The 11,630-nt window shown below is 42.6% G+C and overlaps 2 protein-coding genes across 2 annotated transcripts; both read left to right on the top strand.

Moving 5' to 3' along the window:
* Positions 1-248: 248 nt before the first annotated feature.
* On the top strand, positions 249-1,972 carry LOC108017263 (uncharacterized). Its single transcript, XM_017084277.4, has 2 exons — positions 249-514; positions 574-1,972. The coding sequence occupies exons 1-2, from the start codon at positions 404-406 to the stop codon at positions 1,597-1,599; spliced, it is 1,137 nt and encodes a 378-aa protein (XP_016939766.3). The 5' UTR covers positions 249-403; the 3' UTR covers positions 1,600-1,972.
* Positions 1,973-10,919: 8,947 nt separating this feature from the next.
* LOC139352895 (uncharacterized) lies at positions 10,920-11,361 on the top strand. The gene is given in 2 exon segments (XM_070995552.1): positions 10,920-11,176; positions 11,232-11,361. Coding segments are annotated over 2 exon segments (387 nt in total).
* Positions 11,362-11,630: the final 269 nt, after the last annotated feature.

Raw genomic sequence — 11,630 nt, 5'->3', positions numbered from 1 at the left:
AATATTTCTTAAGCTTTAGATAATAGCATATTCAGTTATTTAAATATTCAATTTAAGTATTAAAATAATAATTAACATATGGTAGATTCAAATAAATTTGAAAAATATTTACATCCCTGTTAAGCAATTATAATAACTGATTTTCCAACACTTTTGTTATGTTGTATCGATACCAATATTTTTCCGTATGTACTCCACCAACATCGGTGTGCGGACTAGTAGTCCTGGCAAACAAACTCATTCCACAACTGTCAACCGTTGTTGGCTCAACTCACATTCCTTTCCTATTCCATTCCATTCCTTTACTCTACACATCACACAACAAATAAATTCTTGAAAATATTCCCCTGTAGAAAACACTAACTTTTCGATACCTGAAATATCTACAAGAAATTTGCTGCAAATGGCCAATGAGACAGAACAACTAGTATTCCACATGGAACTGGAAAATAATGGAGGTGGCGAGTTTGAGTCGGGATATAGCCTGAATGGTAAACCCATTCTGCCACCTATGGTAAGTTGTCAGCTTTCAGGATAGTAGGTATTACTACAATAATTACTAAAACTGGCTAGATGACTGACTGGAAAAGACTGGAGATGATGCGCCTGCGTTTGTGCGCTCTGACCAAGGAAGCAATCCTCAAGAGAAACCAGTTGACCAATCGCGAGCTAAAGAGTGCTTCCACCAACACCAAAATATTCCACGGAGTCGGACCTTTGGTGGTGATGGGTCGCCTACGTCAAAAACTGGAGCAATCTGAGACCATTATCTATGATCACACCGCCAATTTGGTCATGCAGATCTCTGCACCCTTGAATACGCCAATTCTGATGACTTCTAAGCTGGTGATCGAGGATGCTTCTCCAGCTAAGCCCCAACGAGCTGTTCTCCAGGTAACACCCATTCAAATGGGTGCGTCTGTGAGTGCTTGGGTAACCAAACCAGACCCACCGAGGCCTGAGAACTTCCAGCCCAAAGAAAAGACCTTGGAGCCCCCGAAGCGATGCAACACCAGTCCTGATCTCTTCAAGCTGCACCAGCAAAGAAATCCGGATCATATTCCCATGCCGCAGCTTACCTTGGCCGTCAAAAGTGATCCAGAGATTGGAAAGCCTACTAAAACATCGCTAGCCAGGAATCCCAGCCGCATTCCTAAGCCGATTGCCAGCCAGGTGAGCAGGATTCCTAACGTCCCCAAAACCCAGACTGCCAACCAAACGCGACGCAACTGTGAGGCCAAAGTAGCCACAAAACGTACAAATCAGGCTAAGAACCCAGTTTCTCCTGCCAAACCGAACGCTCCATCCAAAACCGCCCATTTGAATGAGCCGAAGAGCATCAGGACACCAGTGCCGGCTCACAAAAGACCAGGATATGTGGAGAACGAGCTGCAGCTGCAGAAGAACCTGTTCCAGTCCTTGGTCCTTCGACAGGCCGAGGAGAACCAGCGTCTGCAGGCCAAAATGCAGGAACAGCACCAGGGTCTCATCACCTCGATGATCAATGAACTCAACCACGCCGTAGAGATCTCCAATCCCATCTACCCCTCGGACAGGGCCTTGGAGCGGGACACCTCCAGCGATCCCAGCCAGAACTAACTAACCAAAGTCAGAGATCTCCGGTGGTTAACATTTCGCCTGATACAATGTCAAAATTCTTTACGTTCACCCGGGAACGAACTGAGGAGAAACTACTGAGGAACAGAAACAGACGGGGAGAACATGTCACACTATCCTCTGTCGAGAATTTTCAATTTACCTTGCTCGTTTATTGAAATTGAAAATTCTTGATTGGAGCATTTCAAACTGAAAGCAGATGGAAATGCCAGTTCGGGCAGGAAATGCGTATGTTTTTTCGTTGGGATGTGTCTAATTGAGCGGTATTATAGAATTCTGTATATATCAAGTAGATTATTGATTGTCCCCCCTAAAGGTCTTGTATCTTTAATAAGATTTTTGTAAGAAATATGAATGTTTGTTTTATTTGGCAAAGGTATAGTCATTTTGGGATCTATTATATTAGAAAGTCATATTTTCAGGTGGGTCTTAAAATCTGTTTTGATTATACACAAATTGGACTGCTCTTGTGTGTGGGTTTCATTTTTAATTGATAGCTAAATTATAAAAATTACTATAAATTGCCTGTTCCAGTTCGAAATTTTCTGAGACCACTCGACTTTATGGCATAATCCACGAGTCGGTCGGGGCCAAATATACCGAGTATATATATCGGGCGTCTCTAATTGCGCTCAACGTCTGCGGTTGTGCCACACAAGTTGCACCGCAATTTGTCCCACTCCCGGAGATTTGGCCACCTGCCCGTGCGTCTCACATTGATGTCTCTATAAGAAAGTCCCCTGAGCTCCCTTTTTCCCACTCCCATTTCTCCCACTTCCCTGGCGAATTCGCTTGGCCCGTTTCACTTGGCGCGCCCATAACTCGGCGTGTTATTAAGTGTAAAAATTAAAATTTCATAAATTGTTATGCTTTATTTAGAGTGCGCCGAGCAGTTCCTCCGACTCCCCAGTTTCCCAGTTTCCTGTCCCATCGCAACGGCACTGCGTGTGGCTTTCTGTGATTTGCGCGCTTCGGAAGCTGACGATATTGAGACTTAAGTGGACATAATTAAAAGCACTTAAGAGTCGCCACAGATCGCACCGACTGAGATATAGATGTGGTCTATAAGATGAGTGAAGGCAGAATGGCGAAGAACACATTGGATGATGGCCAAATTCGCCGAGCAATTGGCAGATAGTGGAAAGATCACAGACAGTGTCGAGATTAGTGGCTATATTAAAGAGCTTTGTCTTGGCCGTCCTTTCCTGCCCTTCAAATATGAAAGCAAATTGAATTTTGAGCTATCCCGAGAAAACACTGTAAATAATTGTCGAAAAGTAAGCAACAATATATTTCCAATCACCCGGATTTATTCACATTCTTTTTTTACTGCATACTTTTAGACACCTTTATAAGCAATTCACAAACTGTGGTGATTTTTCTATTGTATTATCCATAAATTAAGCCAAATAGTAAATTGTACCTCACCTCATAAAATCTGAAAATGAATAAGTAATGAGGTATGATAAGTCCCACACCACCGAATTATCCATAGGCAAATGAAGTTGTAAATAGTTGCCTAATCTCTTGTTTTTTCACTTGGCTAATCACACAAAGTGAGGAAAACTTGCACGAGCAGACAAAAATGCCATGGAAATCATTTCGCGCTTTCACTTGGCGGCATGGGTTTATTAAATGAAGTGCACATGAAACGGGCATTTGGATTTCATGACTAGAATAAACATAATCAAAGTAATAACTCGAGCAGCTCTTTCCCCCTCCCTCGGAAAAGTCCTCGCTACCCCCTGGAAAACATGTGAAATTAATCTTGTTTATGTTTGTGGAAGAGGAGAGCAGCAAGAAAGTTTTCTCTGAAAGTTTTCGGTTGCCTTTTTGCGCAAGTTTTCTTTTCGGGGGATTCGGCAAGGGAAAAGTGGGCAAAAGTTTTCAGTTTCGAGTGAAAATAAATAAAATCGAATGATTTCACTTTTGTTCCAGGCACGTAAATAGTTTTGCCTGCCACAGGGATAACCGTTCAAGTGCAAATGCGAAATTTAATTAAAATATTTCTGAGGCGTTTGAAACGCAACATTTCCATATTCGTTGGTTTCTGAGAAAACACTAAAGGCTTAAAGTCATCTTTAAAAACGCCTAAAAGTAGGCAATAAAACATTTTAGATGAAATTGCCTTTTTTATTGCATACTTTTAGACACCTTTATTAGTGATTTCAAACCCCATATATTTGGAAAACAGTGAGTGTATATCTTTACCCCTTGTGGACTGAAGGTGTGCGATTTATAGCCAGTAGACAACCCCTGTTGGCATAATCTGCTTATTCAGCGACATAAGTGAAAAGTTCTGTCAACAAAATCGAAATCAGGAAAAATTTGTTTGCCATTTAAATTCGATTTTGATCCTATTTATCCAGTAAATTGCAGCAATTGAAAGGATTTGCGAGGGAGTCGCTCGCTGCTTGTTTGATTTTCAAATTACCTTCCAAGGATGTTGGGTGGCTGACGGATGTGTGATTTTGGTGACGATGTGACGCCGTGATGTGTGGTGCAAACACTTGTTAAAGCTGATCCATGGCTTTAAGGAACACCAATACTCCCCCTGGGACTTTTCACCGCCCCCTCAGTGGCGAAAAGATATTGAATTTCAATAGCTGCAGCTGCAGAAAATCACTTCCTGGCGACAAAGTAGACGAAATGGAAATCAGCCGGGGAAAAAGGACGAGGACGCAAGTCAAAGAAATCCCCAAGTGCGGGTCAAAGAAAATAAAACTTTATGCAAATGCGCCACTTTGGCCGTAAAATGAAATAGTCCCCGGCCAAATTATACCTTGATGCCTGATGAGCTTCGGTTTTCCTGTTGGATCCTGGATCCTGGCCAATTGTCCTGGACGTGAATTGAAACAAAAGGGACTTTGTTTCGATTGCTCCTTCCCCTTCTCTTTACTCTGCTAGTTTGGGAACCCGAGCAGGTGACTTCAACTTGGGAAACTTTTGCATTTTACAATTTACCTACATTCGGCATCGCTTTATTCTGCTGCCCTCTGGGGAAACTTTTCCTGTGACAATAAAACGGCCAACTTAATTCCGGAAGTTGTTACGGACACGCTGTCCGCCGTCTGCTTTTTTGGCCACTCATTGTTAATATTAATATTATAATTCCAGTGCCCCGGAATTCGGCCACCGCCTTCCATTTTTCCACCGGAAACGGATGCTGTTATTAATTCACATGTCCGGCGGACTGATGTGGGTTATCATCAGGTATTCCCCGCACTCAAAGAGCTGCACTTTTGTCTTCTCTGCTGATTCCTAATTAAATTTGCCACTTTATTTGCTCGCCTTTCTTTCTTTTTCCTACCCCCAATCCCATTCCCATCCCCTGCTGTCTTAATTGTGTTTGTGCTACTCTATTTCATCCACTCGCTCTGAAAAGAGAACTCATTTATGCCACACAGCTTTCTGCGTCTTGGTCCTGCAGGATTCTCGGATTCTCGGTTTCAAGGATTCTTGGATTCTCGCTCCTAGTCTGAGGTGGCTGTTTGCGCTAAAATAATTGAATTAATAATTGCTGCGTGTGGTTTTCATGCTTTTCCAGCTAAGACAAGTAAGAATGCGAGGGATTTCTAATGGGGTTATATGAAGTACGGGATACCCTGGAAATAATAATTCGAAAATTCAACAACATATATAAAGAAAATACCATTTAATATGCCTTCTCTATCTAAGAATACATAGAATAAATATTTTTTTTGAGAAAAAGGTATTGAGGAATTCCGTTAAGTTCACCACGTACCTATCCCGTGGATATAGGATTTTTGTCTGCCGACACACACACAGTATGTGCTTTATCTATAAAGGGTTAGGAGCCCAATATACCCATGATTTGCCCAACTGCTGGGTATTGAAAAAACCCAAAGTGCTTAAGCCTGAGCTTCAGAACCGAGCAGAGTCGTGTGCAACTTTTATCTCTGCCAGCTCTTGGCGCTGTCTTTGCCCCATGCCCCATTTCCCATCCCAGTTTTTGCAGGAAAGTTGCTCGGATGCCTTTACTTGCTCACTGATTTAATAAATTAACGTTAATTAGCTGTTGTGGTCGATGGGGAAAGGGCGAAGGCGGGGAACTGGGTTAGCTTAAAAGACAATAATGCCAAGGATCCGGCAACTTTCGCCCTGGCTGTACGTGATTTCCGCGGCTGTTCCAAGATTTAGCCCGTAACCCCAAAGTTCGATGTGTGAATTATGGGCTGTCAGAAGGGGCGAGCGGCGGGAGCGGGGGGCGTGGCATGACGGTGTGCTATATTCGAACTGATAATTCATAAATGTAAATGGATGAGCTTCTGTTTGTTCATGCCATTTTAATTAGCCAAATGAGTGGCGAAAGATCAGCAATGGGGTTATTTCCAGGAAGCCAAATTGAGTCAACACACGCCCAAAATGAATTCATTTCGACTAGGAGCAGGAATAAGTTCTTCCTCGCAAAGAATCCAATTAAAGTTCACAGGCCAAGGCCGCAGGCCCTCTTGACTTTTGGTCAATGCAATTGCAGGGAGGTCAAAAGTGGCAGTCAAAAGTGAGCCAAGGAAGTTGACCCAAGCTGGACAAAGTTGCTTGAGACGACATTCGCCTGGGGCGCCGAAGGACATAGTGAGCTCTCAAGGAGCTGGCCGGCATTTAAATTGAAATTAACATCCTGTCGGAGGATCCTCACATGCGGACTCTCCTTCGAGATGTGTGTGCTCATTATGCCAAACCAGGCGAAGTCATAGTCACAGTCAAAGGAATGCAAAGGAAACGGCAGGCGACGACAAAAAAGGCCAAAAGAAAACTTGCCAACAAGTGCTGGCCAAAAGCAAGAGCCGCCAAGCAAAGGAAAAGCCAAAGGAAAGTGTCGAGCAAACATCTGACTAAACAAACACTAGTACTTGCCTGCATGTTGCACTGAAAAAAGGATACCTAGTACTTCAGAAGATTTCAAAACGAAGTCTTTAAGTCCCTTAAATTAGCCTGCTGTTTCTTGACTTTCTTAAAAACCACTCCCTCTTCTACTTTACCAAAGCTATATATAACCCTATGGTTAATAAACCAAAATTATGATAGTCTTTTAGGTTTCGTTGCATACTTTTATACACCGTTTTTAAGAAGCTGTTGGAGTATCTACTGTATATAGCTTATTTGAATCCCTAGCTATAAAATCATTGCTTTTAAAACCTAGAACTAAATTGTTGGTTGATTTTCTCATTTATTATATCCTTAATTATTATTTTTTCCAGTGTTTAATATCCTATACCCACACTCACGAAAAAAAACCCACACATTCAAAGACAGCGGCACACACTGGTGTAATTAAGAGGCCATTGTTATTTCGCTGACAAAAGTGAAAGATCCCATGATGGATAACGTGTGTGTTGTTGTTTTTGTCGCCTCCTTTCGGCTTCGTCCTTTGCCTGTTGACACTTCAAAGTGCGACTGTCTGAGTGAGTATCTGTGTGCGTATCTGAGCTGTGCGCCGCTCTTTGATGTAATCAGCCACCGCCTCACATCGCCCAACTTGACACATTATTCCCAATCTTGCAATTATTCTTACCTCAGCCTTTGACGACAGCAATTAAAAGGCTCACAGACACACACACACACACTGCGAGCCTTAAAGGACTAATTTTACATATTCCCGCACATGTGTGAGTGTCTGCTGATGTCTGCATAAATATTTAATGTGTTTGCCTTGTTAGTGGCGATATCACTTTATTCTGCGGAAGGATTAAATTAATGCCAAACGTGTGCGATACCCACACCCACACACCATGTTTAACCCCAGAAAGCCCACCAAAAACACAGCTCTCTTGTTGTTTTAGGTATCGCAAAACACACAGGATTTACGGCGGAGGGGCTCAAATTGGAAAGGGGTTTCGAGTTTTAGTGGCTGGCGTAGGCAAACAGACAAGTGGAAACCGCTACTTACACTAGTTAGCTAATCAAATTAGTTTTATTAACACGTACGACAACAAGTGCGTATGCAAACTTACACTCACCAACACATATGTGCGCGCTGTACGTGTTAATTGCGTGTTAAACCGTTTAATGCGTGAGCAAATTTAGAGCACTAAAACGTTGCCTACTTTTCAGCGGCACTCTAGGATTGAGTTAAGGGATCTTTTAATTATCTTTCTTTTATAAGGAGATTCTTTTAAGTTTTTAAGACTTATTAAGATGTTATAATACTTAATTATATCTACACTTTTAATGGGATCATATATTATCTTTAAAGGAAATTTTTATAAAATGGGGTTATCAATCTGAGATATAAATTAAGATGACTAAATCAGGACAAGCTGGAAATAAATCACAGTTGTTAATCCACCATGCTGAAGGCATTCAAATGAAGCTCCAGTTATGTTCTGCATATCAATGCGAATGCCTACTAAGAACGGATAAATAGTTCCCCAGTTTCTTCCCCTTTCAAAAACAAGAGAGTGTGCGGCACACAAATGGCCAGTTAATTAGGCCGCTGACATCAGCAGCAGAAACCCGATGACAACCCTGAATTGCCCCCCAGAGGGAAAGGGCTTCTTCAATTACACGACTGACCACCATAATTAATGTTAATAAATAATAAATTTACATATAAAAACGTCCCCAAAAAGCATGTGAGACGTAAGCCGAGACATGCAGAGCAGTGAAAGTCCGCAACGGCATACAAATCTCCGTAATTAAAGGACCCAGTGATGCCAGGACATTGATAAGCTGCAAAAAGCGAAAGGAAAACGGAAGCGTTTAATTAACTTGTTTTGTTCAGTCTCGACTCTGGACTCTCGATTTATATAGTATGCCAAGCGTATCGGGCAATTAGAGTGGCCAGAAGAATCGAAAGGGAAATTGAAAATGTGCGTATCATAAATTGCTGACCCACCACCGACCGAAATCAGATACAGCCAGACCCCAAATTGCATTATCCAAGGCCTACAAGCCGCAGGAAACTTCAGCTCGTAAGAAAGTTTTTAGCTCGACAATAAACCGCCTCTTGAAAAGTACAAATGCAACAGAGACTTGCAAGTATCGAATTGTTTCAAATCTCTTTTTTGACAACTATTTTTGGGCTACAAACTTTTTCAATTATACTCGGTGATTTCTCAGGCCCACAAAAGGGTTAAATTCGGGCACTCAAGCATTCAGTTCAATCAATTTTGAAGGTCTCCTCAACCGTGAAGATAAGAAAGCCAGGCAGCGAATTAATTAGCATTCATTGCCTGCCCAATTGAGCTTGTAAATATTTCATTAATTGCCGGAAAAGTCTGCAAATGCGAGGCATTAATAAGAGTCCTTCACTTGATGGATGGCTGCTGACCTCCTCGACTAAGTGAGAAGCGCCGAGGAAGGCGCTGTAGTGCTTTACCTACTCCCTAGTTGGCCAACTTTTAATTTGCTCACATTCTCATTTGCGAGAACAAAGTCACTACACAACAAAAGATGCCAATTTAATCTAGTCCCTGCTGGCCACATGGGACACTTGCTCGTAAAACCACTCTGGACGGGACTCAGGACCTCAGGGCGAGGAGGAGGGTGTCCCGGGCACAGGAAATGACTTCAGTGCCGGACCTTCTCTATGTGTGTGGGTAAGATGTTGGCACCAGCAGGTAACTTCCGGCATAGTCAAATTGAAAATGGCTGTGCCAGACCACAATCCCCATTTTCTCCCTCCCTGGGGATCCTGCCAGCTGCTCTACTTTCCTGTGGCCAGGGTGTAAAGTTGTCTGCACTCGCAAAGTGTGACAAATTAAATTAAAGCCAAAAGTCCACTCGAGGTAGGTCGCCGTAATTGCTTAATGCCCTCTCTCAATTAAACTCTAGAAAGAGTTTGCCTTCCAGGCAGGGGACTACTCGTAGGGGAAAAGGATATGGACTGAGTTATGGGGTCACGGAGGTGGTCTTACTCCTTCGAACACGTGAGTTCTTGAACTGCGACCGGCACTTGACTTATGACATTAGAGCGCAGACACAAATCTTTATGAGCCGCGCTCTCCTGCCAGGACATAAGTAAGAAAAACTACAGTTTCCACTTAGCGGAGGTCCAAGTCCAGCCACACACTCTCACACATCCTGCGAGGATACACTGCGAATGGCAGCTGTGAGTGGACAGTGACAAAAACCCCAGGCATTGTGCACTGAGAAAATTGTAATCATTCTTTTGAGAAAGGTACAAGTGCCTAGAAGTGAAACCATTCAAAGAAGCTGTCTAAAAGTATGCAATGACTTATTTCCGAACCGAAAAACCAATGGACTAAGCCGAATGTTGTTGATCTACTTTTAAAGCATACTGTTAGACAGTTATGTTAATGGTTTAATGTTTCAAGTCTCTCAACAGAGTCTGTAGACATCCTTTTGAAAAAGAAGTAGTACACGGATTTTTTTACATAACCCATTTTCCTGCGAATTTTTCCCCTTCCATTTCTCGCAGTGCACATTTAAGGCCAGTCAAGCAGCCAGACTGACGCATTGTTGTGGTCATAAGTCAGCGTGTGGACAAAAAACCTGTGCACTCAGTTGAAAATCTTAAAGATAAATAAAGACCGGAGGACTTTTCAGAGGGGGAAGCCTGAACTTTGACCCCAAAAACGGCAAAACGACAAAACCGCAAAAGGCAGCAAACAAACCAAAGACGACGAGGAAAATCGGCGAGAAGATGATGAGCAGGACAGGACGATTATGACGCTGGCGGCGCCCAGCGAAGCGCAACTGATGAAGCCCACTTAGAGGTGTCCCTGCTCCTTGTGCCCCTCCTCGCCTCCTGCTCCTCCCCAGTTTCCCTTTGGCTTTTCCTGCTCGTTTTCCATTTCCCTGCTCCTCTTCGCATGGACAGTGGTCAGCAGGGCTTGGCAACATTTGCCGTTGACAGAGTGCAGGAACACGAAGATGGAAAGCGGTGAGTGGAAAAAAGGAACCACTCCATAATTGAGGATCTCGACTATAAGATTACCTGGTACTAACATCTCAATGAGGAAATATAACTGCTTACTTTGGGATTGGTTTAAGGACTTTAACTAAGGAAAAATCCCCAAAATGTTGAATTCTATTTTAAAAAGTTATCCTCAAGGCCTTCAGTAAACATATATCGTAGCATACTATTATACAGCACTTTTAAAGGTAATATACCTTACATTTATTTTCCCCCCAAACACCCTATAAAAGTGAGTATATCCCAATATACCCCTCGACAAGGCAGCATAAAAATCAAGGAGCAGCAGCTGGGTGAGTCAGTGGTCGTGGGGACGTGTGTTGGGCTACTTGGGGTCGTCTGGACAAACATTACCCATCGTCGGACACCACCGGACATGACCAAATGAAAATGTGTAAGGATGCCCCTTGGCGAAGTCGTCGTCGTCGCCTCCGCCGCACAATTATTACTTCAACTTTTCATTTGGGTCTCGCCACTCGACGCGGTTTTCCCGGAGTCTGGAGGTGCTGCAGGATACCAGGATGGCCGGCTGGCAGGATACTCCTGGCCATGGCTTGTAATTTCGCTTCCTGCGTCTCATTTTTCATATTTCACCGCTTTGAGTGCCATTTGGCAAACTGCAAAACTGGAAACGGCAAAAGGCGACTGGCCAACAAGGTAAACAGACAATTTCTCAAGCGACTAATGCCCTGACTTATTGTTGAACTTGGAGAAGGATTGGAATGGGGGAATGCAGCACATGTTCTCGTGCCAACTGACAAACCTCAAAGTGGATTCTGGACTGGGAATCTCTAGATAAAGATTTTAACCGCCTTAACCAGGGCGAGTATTTTATGGGGTGATATTTGTTATAGGATGATCATGGAATGTTGCACCGTCGCCGTCAAAGAGTATTCAATATTATTAAATAAAATCACTGAACTTAATCTACCAATAAATTACATTTTATTTTATAAATGTTTTTAAAAGTAGGTTAAAACAATTTTAAAACGGATTATAAGAAGTTAAACATTAAAACTGTTACCAAAAGTAAACGTTGCAGTTATGACCTCAAAACCTGATTTTAATCACTTTTCTTCAAAAACAATTTCTAATAACTTAAATAAAAATG

Source organism: Drosophila suzukii, chromosome 3 (assembly GCF_043229965.1).
Source record: "Drosophila suzukii chromosome 3, CBGP_Dsuzu_IsoJpt1.0, whole genome shotgun sequence".
Taxonomy (NCBI): Eukaryota; Metazoa; Arthropoda; class Insecta; order Diptera; family Drosophilidae; genus Drosophila; species Drosophila suzukii.
Note: the sequence above shows the minus strand (reverse complement) of the source record. Positions and strands in the feature narration are given on the sequence as shown.

Coding starts and splice junctions, on each gene's coding strand:
- LOC108017263 (XM_017084277.4), top strand. CDS start 404: ATGGCCAATGAGACAGAACAACTAGTATTCCACATGGAACTGGAAAAT. Junction 515..573: donor AACCCATTCTGCCACCTATG/GTAAGTTGTCAG, acceptor AAAACTGGCTAG/ATGACTGACTGGAAAAGACT.